Below are 22,720 nucleotides of genomic sequence, written 5' to 3'. Positions count from 1 at the left end.
AAAAACGATTAACTATTTTGGCTACTAGGTTATAAAAGCAATTGAAGAAGGCTATCGTTTGCCAGCGCCCATGGATTGCCCAGCAGGACTGCACCAGCTGATGCTGGATTGTTGGCAGAAGGAACGCGGTGAAAGGCCAAAGTTTGAACAGATAGTTGGCATTCTGGACAAAATGATTAGAAATCCAAACAGCTTGAAAACCCCACTGGGAACCTGTAGCAGGTAAGAAAAGCTTTAGTGTGTGTTCTTATGACGGTGCACATGGCTGGGCTCTGGATGTTCTGCTTGGTGGCTGGTTCCAGTTCACACTTATTTCATCTGTCTTTCAGTTCTTCTTTCTGTTCCCTGTTCTTCTCTTCCCTCATTTGCCCTTCTATTTACCATGTTAAACAAAGCCAAAAATGGACTTTCTTGGAAAAAAAAAAAAACTACCAAAATGAAGTAAATATTGCAGAACTAACACATTTCTCATCACTCTTTCTGCACTCTCACCACTAGTCTGTGTTTTCCTTGTTTCTTAAAATCATAAAGTCTGGAGGGCAAGGATCATTGCCTATTGTACGTTTATATGATGCATCCCTTGCCCTAGGTACTGCTACAGTAGAAATAGTAATTAACAATACTCATGCTTGGCCAATGTACCTTGACATGCTACACTCTAGATTTTATCTTTCATTTTCTGCCTTTAACTTCTTTCAGTGATTGCATCTCATTGTATTTCATGATGTAGTTTTTAATGGCTTCTTCATAAATTTCAGGTGAATTATTTAATCATGGTAATCTTTTGATCTGCTAGGTAGACCACTGTACTAGGGAATCAACTGGCCTGTGTTCTGCTCCTGATTCTTCTACTGACTGATTTGCTGTGTGACCTTAAGACTTTGTGTCTCTGCTCTTCCCTTGTCTTTGTTTTGTCCCATCCAATTTAAAAATGGGAGTAGCTACTACTATATTTTCTAAGATGCCTAAAAGAATAGCATCTTTATTTTACTCAGCAACATAGAGACAGCTGCTGTCATGCTAGGTAATAAGGTTGATTTTATATTGGTAACCGTAGTCCATTAGGCTGATTTTGCTCACTCTGGCCTTTCATCTTTTATGTGAATAAGCTTAGGAAGTACATATTGTGAGCTACAGAGCAGTCAAGAGCTACTCACAGAATAATCTAAACTGTGTATAAAGGCCTATTACTTTCTACTCTCGACATTTTTAATACCCAAAACTTATTTGACTCTCACCTTGCTAAATACTCCCTGATGTTTTACTCTCTTTGGAAACAACTTACTTTCCTTTTTCCTTCTCCATAGACCAATTAGCCCTCTTCTGGACCAGAACACTCCCGATTTTACCACTTTCTGCTCCGTAGGCGAATGGTTACAAGCTATTAAGATGGAAAGATATAAGGATAATTTCACAGCAGCAGGCTACAACTCTCTTGAATCAGTTGCCAGGATGACTATTGAGTAAGTTAGTACTGGGCATGTTTAACTTGCATTTAGGGAATTTCTAGGTACAATACTACACAATGTTCAACTCCAAAACTTTACTCTGAGTACAAACATTGTACTTGGGGTCAACCCAGCCATTTTAGCAGCTGATGATGTTGTATTAAAGCATCTCATGAAAGGGCAAATACCCTGCTACCTCTGTGTGGCATCACTTTTTTCCCTGCTTTTCAGACCAATTGAAATAACGTGAAGGGACTAGAATTTGAGGGAGAATGTGACCCCTTCCAAAGTATGTATGTATAACAAAATAATCACTTTGGCCCCACCATCTAATTGGTACCTTTTTCCCAATGTGCTCTCGGAAGATGTAGAATTTTCTTCTAATTGGCTGAGGGCTGTCTGTGTCCTGCAGGACAGGACTTTGCATCAGGATAAGTCTGTAGAAGCAAAACAATTTTCTGAAGGCAGACGTGGCCTGTATCAGTACTGTCATCTTAAAACAGGTCTTCTTGGCACCCTGCAAACAACTTTTTTGTCCTGGTGCTTGTCAAACACATGTAGTTCCTCTTAGAGAGTGGTGGGTTTCTAAAAAAGTTTCTAAGCCAACATTCTCGAGATTTCAACCCTATTCTTATCTGCCTGGTGTCACCAGGGGTTTTAGCCTGTAGCTTGGGAACTGTCGTCAGAGTCCACAAGCTTCTAGCATTAGTAGGGGTGGAGTTGAAACTGCTGTTCCTCATTCATTTGCATGATGGGTATGTGTCAATATGCAAAGGCATCTAGGCATCTCTTTAGAAAACAGACTATGATCCCCAAAATCTTGTATTTGTACATAACTTGGTCCTGAAAGCCACCCGAAGTATTTTACAAGAGAAGTGTCCTTGTCTTCGGGTGTCCTTAAAAGACACTACAAGATTATCATAATGTAAAACACACTGACCTCCTTCTCAGATGTGGAGACCCACAAGTGTAATTGCATGACAGCTGTCATGTAATTGCACTCGTTGCTGAGAGGTTGAACAATGCCTGTATGAACTTTCCAGTACTGAGCTGAGGTTACGGCGTAGCTTCCATGTCAGAACCCTGTAGTCCAAACCACTGCGTAGCTTTGACTCATGGTTGAATACCATACAATAGCAGTCTAAGTTGAAAAATTAACAATGTACGCATTTATCTTCCCCAGGGATGTGATGAGTTTAGGGATCACGTTGGTTGGTCATCAAAAGAAAATCATGAGCAGCATTCAGACTATGAGAGCACAAATGCTACATTTACACGGCACTGGCATCCAAGTGTGATAGACATTTCTCCCTTATGAGGGAGGTGACAGACTGAGAGAACAGCACTGGCCTTCAGTATATATGAAGTGCTGCTAGAAGACACTTGATTTCCTGGGTCCTTCCTGCAGTGAATAGAAGAGCTACAAGAAGCACCTACAGACTTGAACTCCTAAGTGCCACCAGAATTTATGAAAAGGGAATTAGGATCCACCAGTGGTGGCAAGGAAAACAGCAGTGACAATAAACAAAGTACTACCTGAATAAACATACAAACACCTTGAGCTCTCTAACCTCCTTTTTATCTAATAGACTTTTTAAATGTACATAAAAATTTAAAAAAGAATATATTTGTCAGATAAAATCATGATATTATTGTTGAATTCAACAAAATATTTTCCTTAAATCTGTGATTTCTGAATCTTTTTTTAATCATTTGTGTTTATTCTTCATAAAGACTTTCTTTTAGTATGATGTTTATATCTTTGGACCTTTTTAGTGCTAATTCAATGACACATTACTACACTGGGCACCTCTGAAGGATTATTTGAGTTCCTAGAGATTTAAGAAGCATGACCAAGCAATGTATAATCTATCTGAACTTTGGTATCCCTTTGTGCCATTTCCTTTTGTTAAATCAACACCGTATTGACATGGCTAGCTAATTGGCAGGGAGTCAGGAAAATGCAAGTTGCCAAGAGCTCTGATATTTTTTAGAGAATTTTTTAAGGTTATACATATGCTATCTTTTAAAAGAAAATAAAAGAGAAAAAAAAAGTAAGAAAAAGAAAAGCAATAATGACCCCTAAGTAGTTCTAGGCACTTTTAGCAAATTGTTTGCAAGATGATTTTAATGGACTAGAGTTAAACTGAGATATAGTCTAAGATGTAGATCTACAACTGTAAAGCTGCTGAGACACAGCATTGAATGGACAAGTGATTGAAGGAGTGTCTCAGAGTATAGGTACAGTTCTTCAGTGTTACCTAAACCATTTAATCTGAGCACATCACGGTTTTTTTTCAGTACTCTGCATTAGCAAATCTAAGAGAAATAGCTGGTGTATATTTTCTGTGAGTTTAAGCCGTATGCAGTCCAGCTGTCAGAATAAGGACATAGCTTTTATATGAGAACTGTAGAGCATGAGACAAGGGGCAGTTCAGAATTTTCAATTTTTTTACAAGCTTTTGCTGCTCTGAACAAACATGCGTGTGCGTGGTCACACAGACGCAACAGTCATTCATCAGGAACAGAGATGCAAAGGTAGTTGCTCAATGGAATATCTTTTTTCACCATTTACTTATATATAAATTTTTTTGATTAAAATATTTAATTACCATAAGCAATAATGAACAGTCTTTACAGATATTGTAAGAATGTACATGAACCAGAGAGAAATGCTTTAAAAAAAAAATCTGAAAATTGTGAACTACCCCAGCAATTAAATGCTGTACTTCCAAAGAGAATTGGGCTGCTTCTATTGATTTTGATAGAGAAAGATCCCAGGGATCAGTCATGAATTGGTCTGGTTTGATAATGTGGGCATCCACACAAAAAAAATAAAAAACAAAAGAAAAACCTTGTAAATGTTCCTTTGTAAAACTTGTAAATTTTATTTATACTGTCTTGTTTTGTACACACATTTATGTGTAGTGAGCTCTGAATACATTGAAAATGCACTATATTTTTCTATTTTACTTGCAGAGCATCACAAACAAACATGTATATTCAGTGCTACATGATGTGTTTTCCCACATTTAGGACCAAAGATAGTTATCAAAAACTTAAATGCATCCTTCCCCCCCCCCCTTTTTTCCCCCTTTTTAGATCACTGTACAGTGTTATATTTGTCATTTTATTTATTTGTTTCACTAGAAAAATCAGTTTGGTTATACTAATTTTTTGTCCCCACCCACCTTTGTTGAAGAAAATCTGTAAAAAGCTTTTAACTAGCATAATCCCGATACGTAGACACTTACTTCCATTTGTAATCTTTGTAATAGACTGTAAATATATTTTTGGAACTATAATGCAATGTGCATAAGGGTTATTTTTCAGTGTCCATATATGATTGTTTATACAATTCACAGCACTTTACAGTCATGCTGAGAAGCCTAATTTATTGCCTGGATTTGGGCAGAGTAAGAAAAAAAGGTGACTATTCTTATTTCGTGTTAGATTGTCATTCAGTAGTAACGGAGTTATTTTCACGTATGCAGCTCAAGCTGGTTTTTTAACTATTAAAATTAATTTTCTAAAAAATATGTAGGAGTAAGACGCAGAGTAGACTTCATGCCCAATATTGGAATTAGTGCATGGAAGCACCTGGCCACGCCACTTAAAGTAGCTGTTGGAACACAATAAAAAAATAACAAATTGATAAACATCCATTTTGTGTTATAACAAATGCTAAGTGCCTCACTACTGGAGTGAGCATCTGTGGGCAGCTGGGCAAGGTGCTTGACAGTCTTGTTGCTGCTTTAGGCACCCAGCTAGAAATTTAGGAGTCTTTCAGTTCAGACACCTGCTTCCTTATAAATCTCGGCTACTGTTTCTAAGGGCTTGGTCATCAAAGGTGCAATGCAGCAATGCTGGTGTTGCTGAGAACCTACAAACCCTAAATGCAAAATAATTGAGGCCAGGCTTCACCTTTAGGACTTGTTCAATATTCTGAAGCACAGAGGCCTCGAAGCATGTGTGGTGATTTGGGCTCACGCATGTACAAGTGAGGGCCCTAATGGTATTTCTTCCTTAATTTTCCTGGTTTGATTTAAGCCATCTTCTTTGAATAGTAAATATATTTTAGCATTCATCTATATACCTTGACTGCCTTAATGTTGCCACTGATTTTTACACATTTGAAAGTGGTAGTGTAGACCCAGAAAGCACAATCGCGATCAGCCGCAATCAATCAGATAACTTATCTACGTGTTCAGATCATTACTGCAATTTAGAGCACATGCATGTAAATGGATTTATAACTGGTAGAGCAGCAAAATATTGACATCAGTTGCAGTTCCCCAGGTTTCAGAAAACACAGTCCAGAGTAAGAAAAAAAAAGTGCCAGAGAAAGTTGATGTTCATGGGAAGAACTGAAGAAAATGTTGGGTCACAGGGAGAATGAAAGGCTAAATGATGAAAAAAAAAAAATCAGTTCTGGCTTTATTTCAAAGAATTTGGACACTGTGCATTGCTAATAATGGATTATCAGTCTGTCAGTGAGACTCATATTTCTTGACTTTATTCATCTGCAAGCATCTAGAAGAGAGATGCCTAAAAAAAGCAGGATGAATCTCTCTCTGGGAATGCTTATCTCCATTAGATGTAGAGGGAAGCCAGATGATTAGCTGAAATTAGGCGTCTAATATCTATATAGTTAAAGTTAGGCAAAGTGATTCCTACCCTATCTGTCCTTGGCTGCTACAGTTTTCCCTGTAAGCCAAGTCTCATAGAAAGGCAGCTCCTCCACCACTGATATATCCCAGAATGTATTTAAACTGGGCTTTATTACAGAGAGAGGTGATTTTTTATTATTATTATTCTTCAGAGACTTGTAACAGGCCATCTAAATGCTTTTTGTATGTGGATATCAATTCTTGAAATTTTTTGTGATTGTTCTGAGGAAGACCCGCCTAGTAAATTATACTTATTTAATATTTTAAATAATCAGAAATATTTGCTGACATACTGCTTTAGTCCAGGGGTTATGTGATCAGATATGATAGTTGCTGTTTGCAAAACCGTGTTTATCTAAAGCCTTGTCATGTAAAATCTCCAGGAGGCAAAGATGCTTAAATGTATCTCAAATTGAATGTTGCCCTTAATATCTCAATAATTGAGCTCTGTCTGTATTATTTTCGATTTTAAATGAGGTTTTTATATTTGTTTTATCTTGAATTATCTGGCATCCACTGAGGGAGTTTGAAAAAGTGATTTTAAATTAAATTTGCTTTTTTTCACTAATAGTAGTATACGATGAATAGTTTCCACTGTTTTGAATGTTAAAAATCTATTGCTTTAATGTGGGGGATGAACGGGGTTTATTTTTGTTTTGTTGTTGGTATTTTTTTACATTTATTCATTAGTAGTTGAAATAAAAAAATACTAATTTGTCCTTAACTTTCTAAGTAATTAATATGTAGCAATTTTGAGAGTGATTTAAATTCCATTACTTTTGGGTTACTGCTGGGAGGGTGATCATGTCACTACAGCCATAATGCCAGGCGATGCAGAAACACCCTACCACAAGGGCAGGTTCAGCCAACATTCTGTTGGCCAGTAATGGCATGAAGCAGTTCACTGGCTGTGTGAAGGGAGTGAAGGGCAACTCAGCCAAAAAATGGTCGTTTCACCTTTTAAAACTATATTTGTGACGTGTTAAAGCTAAAACATCCTTAATTCATTGCTTCCATTCATGTGGTTTAAAATTTATGTTCTCATTATAAGCATTTGGTCTTTGGCAGATTTTGTTTATTGGTTGGGCTGTTTCTCTTATTTGTTTTATTTTAAACAAGTGACATTTGAGGTTCTCATGGAAGAGAAAAAATCCCTTAGAGAGTGACAAGTGCTGTTTTAGAAAAGTGTAATACAAATTCTTGCCCAAGAGCCATTTTGGCAGCAGGTGCTGCAGTGGTATTCAGAGAGTTAGTGCAATGATTTGCTGAGCAACTATCACAACAGGTTTTCTCCATCTTCAGGATCTGTTAGAACTGTACTGATCAATTAACTGATATATGGAAACAAGTGAATTTTTTCCCCACTAACTTGTAATGGACCTACATTTGGTAGATTTGAGACTTCCAAGACTACTCAAAAGTCTTAGTATAAAACAAATTTATAGTAAAAAAAGAAATACTGGGCTGAAGTCTATATTTTTTTCTTGTATCCCCTTAAGGGTTTCAAATGTAGCCAACAATTACTTTTGATCAGTGATATTTACTCTTTGCATAGTGCAGCCCTCTATTTACTAGGAAATAGGCAGTTTTGCAATTAAAGTTCCTGCAAAAATTGATTGGGGAGGGAATACAACAGTTTAGGGAAAAGAAAAAAAAAGAAAGACCTCATCTAACAAATGGCCTGTGAAACCCAAGGTATAACAGGGCTTCCCATTTTTGTAACGCATTCCATATAGGGATTTGAAAAATATAAAGGATTAAACCACAGGCATACAAACTGCAATATCCTGATGAAAGAGTTGTGGCAGAATACAAGCTAATTTTGTGAGAGTTTCTCCTCTGGATTTGGTTGGGGTTTTTTTTGATATTTTAAGTTATAATAATTGATGCATGGATTTAGAGCCAAATCTGGTGGGATGGGCCAAGGGATAAAATTTGCGTGTTTATAATATCCATGAAATTGTCAGATCATTTTCAGGGTGGGTAAGGGTTAGGCAGTTTGAAAGTGAAAGGAGTGATGTGTACACCCTGTAGGTTACATCCAACAAGCGTATGAAAGGTTGAAAATTATGGAGGAAAACCCTCCCTTTGGTACATGTGAGAAATCAGAAGATGGGAGGGAGTGGAAAGAGAGTTTTGAAGTTATTCACAGTTGTCTAAGTTGTAGGGATCCATAAGACTTTCTGGCAGGGGAGTTAAGGAGTGTAAAGATTTTTTAAGTAAAGAGATACTGTTAATATAATACACCTAATAATGTAGTGTGGAGTGGTTTCAGTACTCTGATTTTTCCTCAGGCCAGATTGGAATTTGTCAAAGAGACTAAATTGAGACAGATGGGAAAGCAACTGGTAATACACAGCTCATTCAAGCAGACTTGAAATCGAGACATGAAAGGAGAATTTTACAATAAAAGCCTGAAAATAAGACATGAACTGTGATGGTATTTACTCTCAGATGATTTTAGAGTAGCTTTCTTTAAGTGTCGTATAATGATAACAGATTTTAGCACTTATACCATACAAATTGGGTGAAATTAATGCCTAATTAGAGTGACCAAAAAAGAACCACAAGTTAAAAAATAACCTATGTCTTGGTAGACTATGAAAAAAGATGTGATACAGGCAGGCAAAAATTGTGTATCCAGCCAAATGAATCTTGGACAAAACAAGACATAATGCCTGGTGCCAGAAGATCTAAATCAGGAATAGAAAATTCATTCATCCATGGACCAAGGCTTCTGTATTTAATTGAACCAAATAACCAATTGTAGAGCTGTGCTGCTAATAATAATTAATAATAAAAAACTACAACTTAGAGGTCATCTGATGAATCATAACATGGCTAACACTGAAAAACACACAGAGTACTTTGAGCCATAGCTATCCCCAAAGACTTATATATGCTACTGGTATTAGAGTTCCATGACTCTGAGTATGTCAAGTTATTTATAAACCAAGTCCATGTCTAAAGCCTTCCTCTTTTGTGCTAAAACAAAATAGAAGGAATAATGAGAATCTGTAAGATTGATCAAGTACAATAGAGATTATCTTGTGATTATATTGCCCAGAGATGTAGAGTCTCCCTCACTGGAGATATTCAAGAACCATCTGGATACAATCCTGCTCTGTGTGCTCTAGGATGATCCTGCTTGAGCAGTGAGGTTGGACCAGATGACCCTCTGTGGTCCCTTCCAACCTGACCCATTCTGTGATTACTTCCTTGGTATTATAAAGAAAACCATGAATTTACATTAAGCAACAAACTTCCTGATCCAAAGATACTGTCTCATTGAGAAGAAAAATCATCCATTACTTTTACTCAAACATTCAAACCTGGCTTGCAAGAGGATAGACTGAATGATTAGATAGATTGATTGATTGATACATAGATACGTAGATCGATAATAGACAGGATGTATCCACACTGATCCCTCTCATTTCATGTCCGTACAAACATTACTCAGGCAATTTCTTGACTCTTGTTCAACCTGTGTTACTACGCCAACTTCCACTGGCTTCCTGAAGGGCTGCATGTTCATTTTAACATGTCTGCTGTAAAATGTTTTCATTTCCTTTTCTCAGGGACAAACAGCCTATGCCAAGAACACGTGTAGCTTAACAGCAAGAAGGTGCAGGAATCTCAGATTTGTTGTCTCCAGCATGTTCTTTTTAGTCATAGTCATAACTTAAATCTGTTATTCCCTGATGTTTCACATAGTAAATTTTTTGAGAAATTTGATTTGCCTGGAAGAAACTTAGTCAAATCACCCAGATACCTCCTGAAGGCCACTCAGAAATGGCATTTTTTAAGTAATTGGGTGATTAGGATTTTGTTCAGAAAGTGAAAGGGTTGCAGAGCTCTTGCCCTCAGGCCATTTCATTCCAGGTCTCTCTCCTGATTTGTTTACTGGAAGAGCCCATAAGTCATCCCTTATATTAATCTATACAAAATAGCAGTGACTCCTTTGACACTAGACAATATTTGTACCCTCATGGGCTGCTGGAGAAAAAGACAGGGTTAGATTAAAATCCAGGACAATATGCCTACTTGAGGAAATTGGACCAGCAAGGCACTGAGAGGTATTCCTAATGAGGATTCTCCTTTAATATTACTGGGCCTTAACCACTTAGTGCTGTGGAGAAATGATTCATTGCTGTTGTGGAGGGAAAAGCTGATCTTTACTACGTAGCTTCCCTACTCTTCAATTCATCCCCTGCCAATAGCAGGAATGGAGGCAGGGCAGGAGAATAAAAAATAGCTTTCAGGCATCTCTTTTCAAGAGAAATAATTGTCTCAATGCCTACATTACCTAAATTTCTGCAAGAGGCAAATCCTCTTTGCTGCCTTTTACTTGCTGGCAAAAGCATCCCAATTAGGCTGTGTGCTCTTTGTTGCAAGTCTCAGCCACAAGCTGCCTCCTATCCCATGAAACTGCTTTTCTCACAGCAGGATGACTCCCAGGCAGTACCTTTCTTGCTGTAGTTACTTGAGTGTCCCAACACCAAATTCCCTCTGCAGTTGTCCATGTTTGTTACCTCATGCAGAGCTGCCTTTGAGGGATATTTTCCCAGACATGAGGTAGGAAGCTATTTGTAGCACTATGCTCTACTTCAATTTCTCCCCACCTGGCGTTAGCCATTAGCACTTACCTAGCAGCACCCATGCTTCCCTGCAGGGTAAGCAGCAGATGAAGGAAGGATTATTTACCACCCAGCAACAACAAAAGCAATGTCTATCTACAACCAACAAACTACGAGTCAGGGAGACCACTCTTAAGTGCAGAAGCCATTAGTGTTGGTCAAAACAAAACAACAGGAAAAAGAAGTGTGTTTACAGTGGGAGGAATTGTTGAATACCGAATGTCAGGCTTACGTGGAATGCCCAGTTAACACCAGTGTTACAAGCTAATGGAGTGTATTTAAAATAATTTCAAAATCTTTCTGTTGGCAGTAGAATCTGAGGGGGAGCTGAATGGCACAAAAAAACCCAAAACACCTGGTGAAGGGATTATGTCAGGGAAGCAGGAGAAAAGGGTTACCTTTTGTGATTTTACACTCCTCACAATGAACGGGGGGAAAGTCTCTTCACATTCATTTGTACTGTTATAAACATTTCTTGTGGATTTTATGACATTAATATAGCTGGGTTGTTGAAAATCATATGAAAACTAATGCTTTACCTGTGTCATCTACTTCTGAATTATTTTTTGAAAAACAAGAAGATATACCTTAGAAATATTACCTGCTTTCAGTATAGCAAAGTATCTTAATAATTATTGAAAAGGGAAGAAAAGTCTTTATAAAGTAAGCCTTTAAATTAGCTAATACCATTTTTACACTTGTATATTTGTGATAGGATTGTGCAAAACTGAATTTATCTTTTTTTAACATCAGATGCTGTCAAGTTATTTAAATTTAAGCTTACATATATATACACATACAGAATATATATACACAGAAGCCAGATACCTTAGCAAAGACTTATGTATGTGCAAATGTGTTGTTGAACCATTGTAGCATACTTTTGCAAAACAGTATATTATATTTGGCAGTGCTTAGGCCCAAGTTCTATTGTGTTGTTGCTATTGTTTTTAATTTAAAGCACCTTTTGGTGACAGAAGTCCTTGTTAGCTAAAATCAGTGAGCATTAGTAAGCAGTTGAAAGTTAGTAAGCTGGTAGAAGCCATTTGCTGCAAGTAGGGAAATATCTCACAGAGATGACATCCAGCTGTTACTGGGCTCACCCTCTCTCCTTTTTTAGTGTAAATTCCAGAACAAGACAACAGGCTGACTCCCCTCATGCTTATTGGTAGCTGAATCATGGCTATCCATGGTTCAGGATGCTAATGGATGGACATGTAATACCTGTCTGGCATCCTTATGGATAAGGTTCACCTTATTTTTCTGTGTTTTGATGAATGGCCTACTTTTCTGGAACTTGTGGAATTGTTACATATCTCTTGGGTGAGAAAGGCATAGAAAGACTTAAGATTGACTCTACACTATTGGGCTGTAGGAAAGTATAAAAAAAAAGGCCAACATGATATTTTCAACCTCTAAAAAGGATTGGTGTGGGGAAAGGAGAGACTCATACATTGGTATTCATATGTTACCAGACACTTTGAGCTGCAGTTGCTTTCCTGGGAAAAGGTTGTTTAGAATAAGCCTAGTCCAAAATTACCTCCGAAGTTACTTCCTGTACTGTACAATCACTTCCTTTCCTGATGCGCCTTTACTTTTCAGAAATCCCCTCCTTCTTCCTCTGAAAATCTTGTTTATGACAGTTCTGTGGGAATGAGAGGACTGTTTTTCTGAGTAAAATGGAGATTTTTCTTGGAAGACATTGAGTGCCCTTTTCTCAGAAGAGCTAGTATCTCAGTCTGTACCACACTTTACTATACCATTCTGACACTGCTCAACTATTAGATAAAGTGCATGTGATCTCTTTGATCCTTCTTTACATGTATCTCTTGTTGAAAGGATGAATTTAGGGATGTAATTTCAGAGGTTACGGGCTGTAAATCCCTGACGCATCCTCATTTAGTGTTGGGATACATGATAACTTACCCAGGACACATGGAGAGCTAGCGCTCATGGAGTTTCCTTTATGTGGAAGTTACAGTGTGGGTGGTAACTTTTGCACATTTTCTCTCATTATTGATTTCAGATATGGCCTTGGCATGTACCAGAGACTGGATAATAAGTGCTAAATCCAGCCATACAGATGTAGCAACTAAGGACTGAAGCCCTATCCTCACTTTAGAGGCTTTAGCTACTGTCTTTGGCCTTTGGTTTCTCCAAACCATTTTGAGTTTCCATCTCTTTCCAGGGAGATAGACCATCTAATTCAAATCTTGAATGATATGGGACAGCATGGCAGCTAGAAAGGAACCGTTATGGTACTGAGTAGCTGGGTCCTAGAGATGAAAGGAAATTATGCATTGATTTGCCATGTGTTGCACTGGGATCCTCATCTCCCATTTGTTGATGCTTCATTCTTGTTTCATTCATGCTATTCTTGCACCTGGGCTCTGCTTTGGTGAAAGTGGTACTTGGGCAGTGAGAACTACTGGCAGCCCAGAGTAAAGCTGTGCCACAGTCCAGGGTGGCCCTGTACCCTATTTTATGAATCTCTTCATCTGGAGATCTTCATTTTGGTGCTACCCAAAAAATATCAGGAGAGAGCGAGCCAATACAAATATAACTTGCGGTTTTAAATACCTATGCATCAAAGTGACATTTTTGACTACCATTTACCTTTAGCTTTGAATAAATTCACATGTCAATCATTTTTACTAATTCAAAGGCTTACTTGTCTTCAAAATACTAAAAGGACTTATCACAGTAAAAAAGTTCTTCCTTTTTGAAAAGATTTCTCCTCAGAGTGCCTTTTTGGTGAATTCTTTTCTCATGCATTCCGTGCATTACTAGGGCTTCAAAGGGCAGGTGCAAAAAAAATCTAATAGAAATGAGATTTAGCTTAGTTAATACATTCCCTTCATGTAAAATTAGTCCCTAGGACACTTTACTAGAGACAGAAGAAAATTTTCTATCCCTTCATCAGATTGCTTCCTCTAGCTCTTTTTGTTTGTTAAGACTCAGATATTATGGCTATTCATAAAATCAGATCCTCTTCTCAGTTTATCATAAAACATCTTTCTCCCATTTTTTCCAGTTTGGTGACAGAGATGTATGGCATGCAACAATGTGTTAATATCACTCTTCTCTTGAATGAGTCTCTTTCCTTTGATTCACGCGGTTAAATAATCTAATCCATATGCTGGAATGACGGATACTACTTTGAAATCAGCTCTAAGAATATTAGTTGGTATAGCAGGGGGACATTCCTCTGCTAGTTTATTTTTCTTTAGTATTAGTGTTACATTAGCTTGTCTCAATGTCTCTAACAAATTGCTTTTCTCCCAGGAATTTTCAAATAATTTAGTTAAGAGATTTCTAGCCATATATAAAATAATTTCCATTCAGTCCTGGCCTACATCAATTAGTGCTAAAGCTATGTTGTTTAGAGATTTCATATGACTAGTCTGTCACTAAAGGTACAGTAAAATCCACATCTTATTCTTTCCTTTTCTTTTTTTAAGCTCCAGATTTGTTTTGTTGGGGCTTTTTTAGCAGCACAAGTAACATAAACATTTTCTTCAGGTGCCTAATATCATATAATGACTGAGAGAAGTCAGTTGAATTGTTTTATAAGATTCTTCAGCAATACTAAGAGCTTCTGATAATACTGGGCTAAGGGAGAGTCTACTTTCATTAGCTTACATACTAGAATCTATCTACCTTCTGTATGCTTTTTTAATTAAGCAGAGTTAAATTGAACACACCCATTCCACCCTTGTCCTGCTTCTCTGTTTTAAACAGTTATTTACATCTTCTCCCGCTACTTGATTTTATACCCTAATCCCCATCTGAAAAACTGCACCTCATTCATTTATTTCCTTTTTTTTCCAAAACTGATATTGTCAAGTATAACCCTGTGGCTCATTGAGATCCAACGTGAAACACAACTACATTTCCTTCATGTTAGAAGTGTTTGCTTAAGAATTTCTGAGTTTATTGATGTTTACCTACCCAGTCAATGAGAATTTTTTTCAAATAGTGGTGTATACATGGCAATGAAAATGATAGTGTAATTTGCCTCTATTACTTCCTGATATCAGGATTCTACTGCACTGCAAATTTCATATCTGTTGTTATTATTTGTTTGACAGAATCAAAAACATGCCAGGTGCTTTGCAAAACAGAGAACAAGAAAAATCCCTTTCCAGAAGAGATGACAGCCTGAATAGAAATGGCATAATGGCAGGAGACAAAGGAAGCAGAAAGGGGAAGCAAAACAAGAGTTATAACCATAAGATCATGAGATTGGTTTGGAGGCACAGTGAACGCTATGAGGCATTTTTTTAAAGCCCATAAGGACTGTAGTTGGGATTAGAGAATGGAAATATAGAAAAGAAGCATGGAAAGGAATGGAGAAGAAGGGAGGAACAGACTGGCAACAGGAGGAAGAGTAAACAGAGGTGTATGGGAGAGGCCAGAACACACATCTGACAAACTGAGGATTATGACTAATGACAAGAATGAAAGACCACATCTGAAGAGCATGATGATTTCAGGAGGATGGCGAAGCAGGACATGGCGATGCTGCTAGGGAGAGAAGAGCCAGCAAAGCTGCCCTGGAAGCCTGCCCTGGAAGCTCCTCACACTAACATAACCCTGCTTCCCCATCTTCTTTCTCGCTCCCCTCTTATACATAAAATATGTATATAGAAGAGCAAAGGAGAAGGAGAAGCAGCTAAATAAACTTTTCCAAAGATCGTGCTGGGGAAGAAGTTTAAGCTGGGATGATACAGATTTGCTCCTCCTGATTATGCTCATGGTAGCGAGAGGAAGAGAGCATTCTGTTAGTCATATTCCTGCAGATGAATCTATATGAGTCTTTGCCTCTGGTTACAAATAGGCCTTGTTGAGAAATAGTCAACAAAATTATAATACTCCAGCCAATCTGGGACATTTTAAAATGTCCTTTCATTCTAGAACAGAAATAAATTACACCACTGACAGTGAAATGGAAAGAGGAAAGAAGAATATTTTAACAGTTTTGGTTTTTTTTTTAATGCTGAAAATAATCATTTTAGTATTATGGAAAAAAAATATAAGGGAGATTTTTCTCATTGTGAAAAAAATAAAGCTTTTAATGAAATTTCTGATAAAATTGGGAATTATTTTAATTATGTAGGACTGGTTTTTCTGTTGGGTTTTTTTTTTTAGAAAATTGGTAATTTTAGAAGGAAACAGGAAAATTGCTGTGTTCATTCTGTCAGACATTTTAAAATACCCTGATTTCCAAGGTAAGAATTCTTCAGGAGTAAGAAAGCTGAAAAGTGGCCAATCTAATCTCTTCCTCACTTCCTTCTCCTCTGCTTCTGTGATCAGACGTGTCTAATGATAGTCTGCAGATAGCAAAACCAGTTTCTATGTCTCCCTGAGAAAAGGCATTTTGCCAACTTTAAGAATCTTTAACTGGATCTACTTACAGGAAGTCACTTTTTTGCTGCAGACTATGTGTCCACTTAAATCCCCCTCAAAGCTCTTCCATTTTGCCTGGAAAGGTTTATCAGAAAGCATGCTGGAAAGGCTCAGATCTTTCCATCTCCAGTGAAACTGTTTCTGAACATACTTATAGCTTAGCAGATGTACTGGTATGACAGTTGAGAGACTACTGCTGTTAATGAAGTATTCTATTACCTTGGCATATATAGACACTTTTCACTTGGTACTTCTAACTGCAAAGTATTGATGTTTAGGCTATTATAAGTACTTGTGCGTTATATTTTTTTGGTAAGTTTTAGAGGACAGAACTGCGTAAATATTTCTTCTCTTCAGGGTAAAACAGTTTTCATGAGTCTTGAAATGTTTACATTCATCTTGAATGTACACCAGAGTGATATCAAGTTTGTTGTTGTGACACCTTATCAATATGATGCCCATTTTTAGTTTCTTCTAGCAGTGGAATGATTTAAGTATTGTCTCATGGAGACAACGGCCTTGTTTAAGAATGGTGACTCTGGATAAGATTCAAATAATTTGTCTGAGTGAAGAGGAGGCAACTGAAAGTCATCGCTGAAATATTACCAAAAATCCTTAACTGGTTGGATTTGTCCATCACTTGCTTGAAGATTTTGGTAAATGGTGGTTTACTAGGTTCCCAAATGCCAGCAATGGCCAAGCACTTTCTTTTAATTTTCTTCAATTTGGACTTTGCTTAAGTTAATTAAGCTTTTGTCATCTCAGGGTTCCATTTTAGCAATGAGGTTTACAAGACCTTCTCTGTCAATGTAAAATCTTCCTATACTTAAGAACATATGACATACGGAGAGTAAACTCAATGCTCAGCAGTGCTTGAAGAATGATTCCCACCTCAGTAATTTCTCTCCATTTTTATCAAAATAATACTGGATTTAAATCCTATAGCCATGGTATCAATTTACCAAAATCTTCTCTGCCTAAATTATTCTTCAATTAAATGTAGCTCAAAGTTTTATTACAATCCACCTATCATTTAAAAAATGGGATTGCAAAGTAGTTTCATAGTATCACCCCATAATACAGATTTTTTGCATATTATTTTTACATATTTGAAAGAACTCCATTACTCAGTTGCATACAACTTTTTGCAATAAGAGGCACAACGTAAAGCAATATCAAAACACAGGTAGTATTTCTACTAATTTTATTTAGCCAAGCTCCAGATTTTGCATAATTTTGCCACTGCTTCTGGCATGATAGCAGATATGGAGGTTATCCATGCCTGCCTACCTTTTGGTGCTGAGATAGGATTCATCTGTGTGACACCTTACCACCCTCCGCTACCAAAAAAAAAAAAAAAAAAACCAACCAAAAAAACCAACAAAAAACAAAAATTCCACTGGGAAATTTGGCATAACCTCTGGGAAATTCAGTTTGACCTACCTTCTGGGTTCAGCAACTGAACCGGATGCATGATTTGGGAAGGGATTTAATACCAGCTACCTCAGTAGCCACAAGGTGTTACGGGAAAACGACTGAAAAAATCCAAACTATTATAATGTATCCTGAGACGGAAGGACAGCATGGTCATTTGCCTATATATTTATTTCTAACCTTGCCTACACTTTTCCTCAGAATCCTTCCCTGATATTGTCTGTCAGCTCTTTCAAGAAGACACTTGGTTGTGCATAAAGTAGGAATGGCTGCACTGACTCAAGCCACGAGCCCACATAGTTGTGTGTACCTGACTGTGTGCCTTGGTAGGGGTACAGTCTTGTTATAAGGCCTCCACTGATCCCTACAGATTAGGGAAACCTTCAGCTGTTGACTTCCAGACATCTTCAGGGCTCTATATCCAATATGTACAGTTCAAATGCTTCCCAAATCAGGGTGGTGCACTATGATGAGTAGTCTGAATTTGTCCTATATTCTGTGAATTTACTTCTTTCTTCTGTCAATCTTCTCTCTCTGTCTTGCCCTTCTTTCTCCTGAAGTAGAATGACCAGGGTTGCATGAATTATTCAAAATAAGAGTGTATGATGTATTTATACAGTGATATAGCGATACAGTGTATTTATACTGTGATATATATATATATATATATATATATATGTTTTCTATTTTGTTTACCGTTTCTTTCTTAATCATCCAAATATCCTGTTTCACATTTTTACTTGATACTGGGTGCTTGACTTGATGTTTTCAGAGAGATGTCTGATGTTATTCCTTATTTTTCCTTCTCAAGCAATAGTTACTTTGTAGTCCCTGCCTGTGTGTGTATAGTTAGACTTATTTACCCCTTGTTCAGTTCTTTCTGTTTTATCAGATTTCATCACTCCTTCATGGCCAAGGGCATTGAAAATTGTGAAATCATTTTGCAGTTCTTTCCAGACAGTTCCTTACTGATTTAACTTACAAAAAACATTTTGTATCAAACTTTCTCATCTGACAGTTCTTAGATATCACGTTTCCCTTTACTACTAATAAAAGTACTTTTGCTTAAATCCTTTGTTTTATTTCATGCTTCAGTCCAGGAATCTTTTTAAACACTTAAGTGCCCAATTGCTATAATTTACTTCTATGTTTTTAAGGTTGGGGGAGGGAGAACTTCAAACTATTGTCATTTGTGTTTTATTAACTGGAAACCTTAAAAGTAGATTTCAGACCTTCTTATTGCTTCCTGGTTCTGACAGAGTGGTTATACAACCTTCAGAGTGAAAAATTGCTAAGGGCTAGATCCATAAACTGCATCTAGGTATGCATTTAGCCTCTTAGATCTCCTGTCTCCTCGTGAAAGATGTAAACCCAGACTAGTCACATCCCTCTACACTGAAAGGGAAAACCTGGGTCTTAAGCAACAACCTCCACCAACTCTTTCATACTGAGCAGGAAACAGTCTGAGTGAACAGAAGAAAAAAACAGATGGGGTACATTAAACCAGGGAGTGGTGTACTGATATTGGAATATTTTTCAACACTGCCTTACTCATGGGACTGTAAGGTGCTGTGAGGTAAGACTTAGCAGCATCTCTCCCACCCACTGCAGCTGTTTCTCTGTTGATCCCACTGTTTCCTGCAGTGAGCTGTAGAACCAAACTACAATGCTGAGGTCACAATCCTTCTTTCTCTAGCACAGTGAATGTTGAACTTTCAGGGTTAGGCAACAACTGAGTAGACTTTGGGGAACTACCCTGTCAGCATGAACACACAAAACTGTATTTAGCCACTTCTGTTTAAGTGCAAGTCTAAACTGGGGTCTAAGTTACAGCACTGGTGAAAGCAGTGAAAAGAATTTGAATCCCAGTTTGCAGACCTGTTAAACTTGCTTGTGAGAAAGGACTCACTTTATATAACCCGTATATAATCTTCACTCAAATGGCATTCTTGCAATCCTCCAAAACCTATGCTTGGTCTGCACAAGTGTTGTGCCATGACCCATGTTACCATGTGAATACTGACAGTACCTAAATGTAGACAGGTGAGTAGACTCTATGAGTTATAAATATTCATAACATACCAAAAATCTTAGATATTGGGGAAAAGGAGTGAGCAACATAAGTGAACCATGACTGACATTTAGTGTTTCTCAAGCTGTTGTATGTTCAATATTTGAGAGAAAGAACTGAGAGCATATTTATTTATTTATTTAATGTTTTAGAAATACCTCCACTTGCCAATATTAAAAAAAACTACTAAAAGAAACCCAATCCAAACAACAACAACAAATCAAACAACCCCCCCCCCCCCACACCACAGTTAAGTACTGTGCTTATTTTTTGTAGTTATAAATGTAATTCTATCAAAACATATAGCTATACTAATCTGGCCAGTGACAAAAGTGAACCAACTGCCAGAGGAGGTTTGGGATGACGAATTTCCATCCGTTCCATTACATCTTAGGTGCCTGTAAATCCTTCTCTGAACCAGTAGAAGTCTGAGAACTAATAAGCCAAAAATTAAGACTCTGCAAACTATCAAATCAAACTGCCCTGTGATTTTTTAAAAAAGAACAAGCTCTGAATGATTGCTATCTTTATCTCTGTCATCTATATCTATGCATCTACATTAATACAAGCTTTTGTCATCTATATCTGTGTATCAATACAGGCTAGTTCACACAATTGTAATTATTTTCTTCCTCAGTTTTTTAGATATATATGTTGGCACAGTGCTTCAGCATTTTTTGTTTTGCTGATATTAACATGAATGGGTTCTACTTTTTAACTGATAGTTATTAATTGAGTAAGGATGCCAGGTAGCAATAAAATAAAAGACAATGAACAGAAACTTGGGATTAGGGAAAAATTCATAACAAATCCCAGGTCAGCCTGTCATTCCTGGTGTGTACTGGGCAGGCACAATGCTTTTTGCATATAATGCCAAAATGGCACAGAAGGTAGATTTTTATGCACTGACACCAAATAACAATAAAGCTCTTTCAAGACCTCATATACTTAGAGACATAAGGAGCTCGTAGAAACCTCTGTCTTTAAACTTGTCCAGAAACATTGAAGTGATAATTTTGTGCCAATTCTGATATTGTGTGTTCACGCCAGATCCTAGAAAAATTCCCCTTTCTTGTTCAAAGCACAATGTCACCAGCCCTTTCTAGCTCTTTTCTTTCTATGTAGTACATGACTGAAGACTTCACTGGTTGTTGGTTGCAGGCTTACTCATGAAAAATGTCTTTTTAGTTGTGTTTTGACTGTAAACTACACTTACATTATTGAAAGACCTGTTTCAATCTTTTTTCTATTCCAAAACTCAGATTTAGGAAGTGATAGACGACTGATTGATTCTTCAGGAAAAAAAAAAAAACCAAAACTACTTCTCTTAAAGAAAAACATTTCCTATAACATACCTTTCCTCTAAGGTTTCCAAAAGTTTGGGATCTCAATTTGAAGCCGTTTATGGGACTCTAACTTTTTTGAAAGTACTGATTTCCAAACCTCTGAAATACCGTAATTCTCAATTTATTACAAACTAAAAAAAAATATAAAAAATATTTTTAAAAGTAAAAGGAAAAGCCTTAATTAGTGAATTTTCTTTGACATTTTAGGGCCTTGATTTATATTATGCTCAAGTTCTCTCTTTCTTATAAATGCATACACATATGTTTGCACTTTCACAGAGAAGAATCATAGAATGAGAATAATTTTGTTTGGAAAAGGGTTAGATTGAGTCTAACCCTTAACCTATTTCTGCCATGTCCACCACAAGATTATGTCCTTAAGCACACATCAACACAATTTTTGATACCTCCAGGAATGATGATCCCACCACTTCCCTTTTCAAATGCTTGAGAGCATTTTCCATTAAGAAATTTTTCCCAGTACCCAAACTAAACCTCCTCTGGCACAACTAGAAGCCATTTCATCTTGTCCTACTAGTTGTTACCCAGGAGAAGAGACCAGCCTCCCTGTCACTACAACCTTTTTACAGGTGGTTGTAGAGAACAAGGTTTCCCTGAGCCTCCTTTCCCCCAGGCTAAACAACCCCAGTTCCCTCACCTGCTCCTCATTAGAACTGTTCTCTTGACTTGACCAACTTTGTTGCCTTATTCTGGATGAACTTTACCTCCTCAACGTACTTGTGGTGAGGCTCCCAGAACTGGACACAGTCCTCAATGTGGTGCCTAACAAGTGACAGGGGCAGGAGGACAATCACTGCCACAGTCCTGCTGGTCACAATACTTTTGATAAAAGCCAGGATGCCATTGGCCTTCTTGGTCACCTGGGTACATGTCTGGCTCAAGATCAGCTGGCTGTTGACCAGCACCCTCCTGTCCTTTTCTGCTGGGCACCTTGCCTGACACTCTGCCCCAGCCTGTAGCGCTGCATGGATTTGTTGTAACTGAAATGCAGGACCCAGCACTTTGCCTTGTTGAACCTCATACAGCTGTCCTTGTCCATTGGATCCACTCTGTCCAGATCCCTCTGTAGCACCTTCCGACCCTCTATCAGATCAACTATCCTGCCCAACTTTGTGTGATTTTTGAAGTGACTGACAGTGCACTCAATTTCCTCATTAAGATCATTGTTAAAGATTAAACAGGGCTGGCCCCAACACTGAGCCCCAGGGAATGTCCGCCAATGGAATCTAACTCCGTTCACCACCACTTTCTGGGCCAGCCATCCAGGTAATTTTTACTCTGCAAACACCTTCCACACCATGAGCAGCCAGTTGCCCCAAGAGAATCCTGTGGGAAATTGTGTCAAAGGCCTTGCTAAAGTCACAGTAGATACCATCCATAGCCTTTTCCTCACCCACTAAACTGGTCACCCTGTCATAGAAGGCAATCAGCTTGGTTAAGGTAGACCTGCCTTTCCTAAATCCCTGATGGCTGGGTCTGATCCATTGTCTTGCATGTGCCATGTGATCTCACTCATGTTGATCTTCTCCAAGACCTTCCCCAGCACTGAGGTCAGTCCTTCTTGTAGATAGGTGTCCCTTTTGTTAATCTGCAGTCATCTGTGACTCCCCTGCTGAGCTAAGAGTGTTGAAAAATGATGGCTTAGTGAAGTTTAAGCCATTTTCTAGTAGCTCTTCTACTA

General features: G+C 37.7%; 1 protein-coding gene across 8 annotated transcripts in view; it reads left to right on the top strand.

Annotated features, from left to right (window-relative positions):
• The window catches only part of EPHA7 (EPH receptor A7), a 163,898-nt gene extending 145,227 nt beyond the window's left edge, over positions 1 to 18,671 (top strand). For 3 of the 8 annotated variants that reach the window (XM_012572726.5, XM_012572725.5, XM_072926662.1), the window contains exons 15-17: positions 29 to 222; positions 1,308 to 1,463; positions 14,850 to 18,671. In XM_012572726.5, coding sequence (XP_012428180.1) covers positions 29 to 222; positions 1,308 to 1,463; positions 14,850 to 15,045 — 546 coding nt within the window. In that variant the 3' untranslated portion in view covers positions 15,046 to 18,671. Of the gene's footprint in view, positions 1 to 28; positions 223 to 1,307; positions 1,464 to 2,631; positions 6,843 to 14,849 lie in introns of those variants that run through there. The other 5 variants (XM_012572727.5, XM_002197541.6, XM_041715095.2 and 2 more) reach the window with 3 other exon arrangements.
• The last annotated feature ends 4,049 nt before the right edge of the window (positions 18,672 to 22,720 follow it).

Source organism: Taeniopygia guttata, chromosome 3 (assembly GCF_048771995.1).
Source record: "Taeniopygia guttata chromosome 3, bTaeGut7.mat, whole genome shotgun sequence".
Classification (NCBI taxonomy): Eukaryota; Metazoa; Chordata; class Aves; order Passeriformes; family Estrildidae; genus Taeniopygia; species Taeniopygia guttata.
This window is presented reverse-complemented; position numbering and strand designations above follow the sequence as displayed.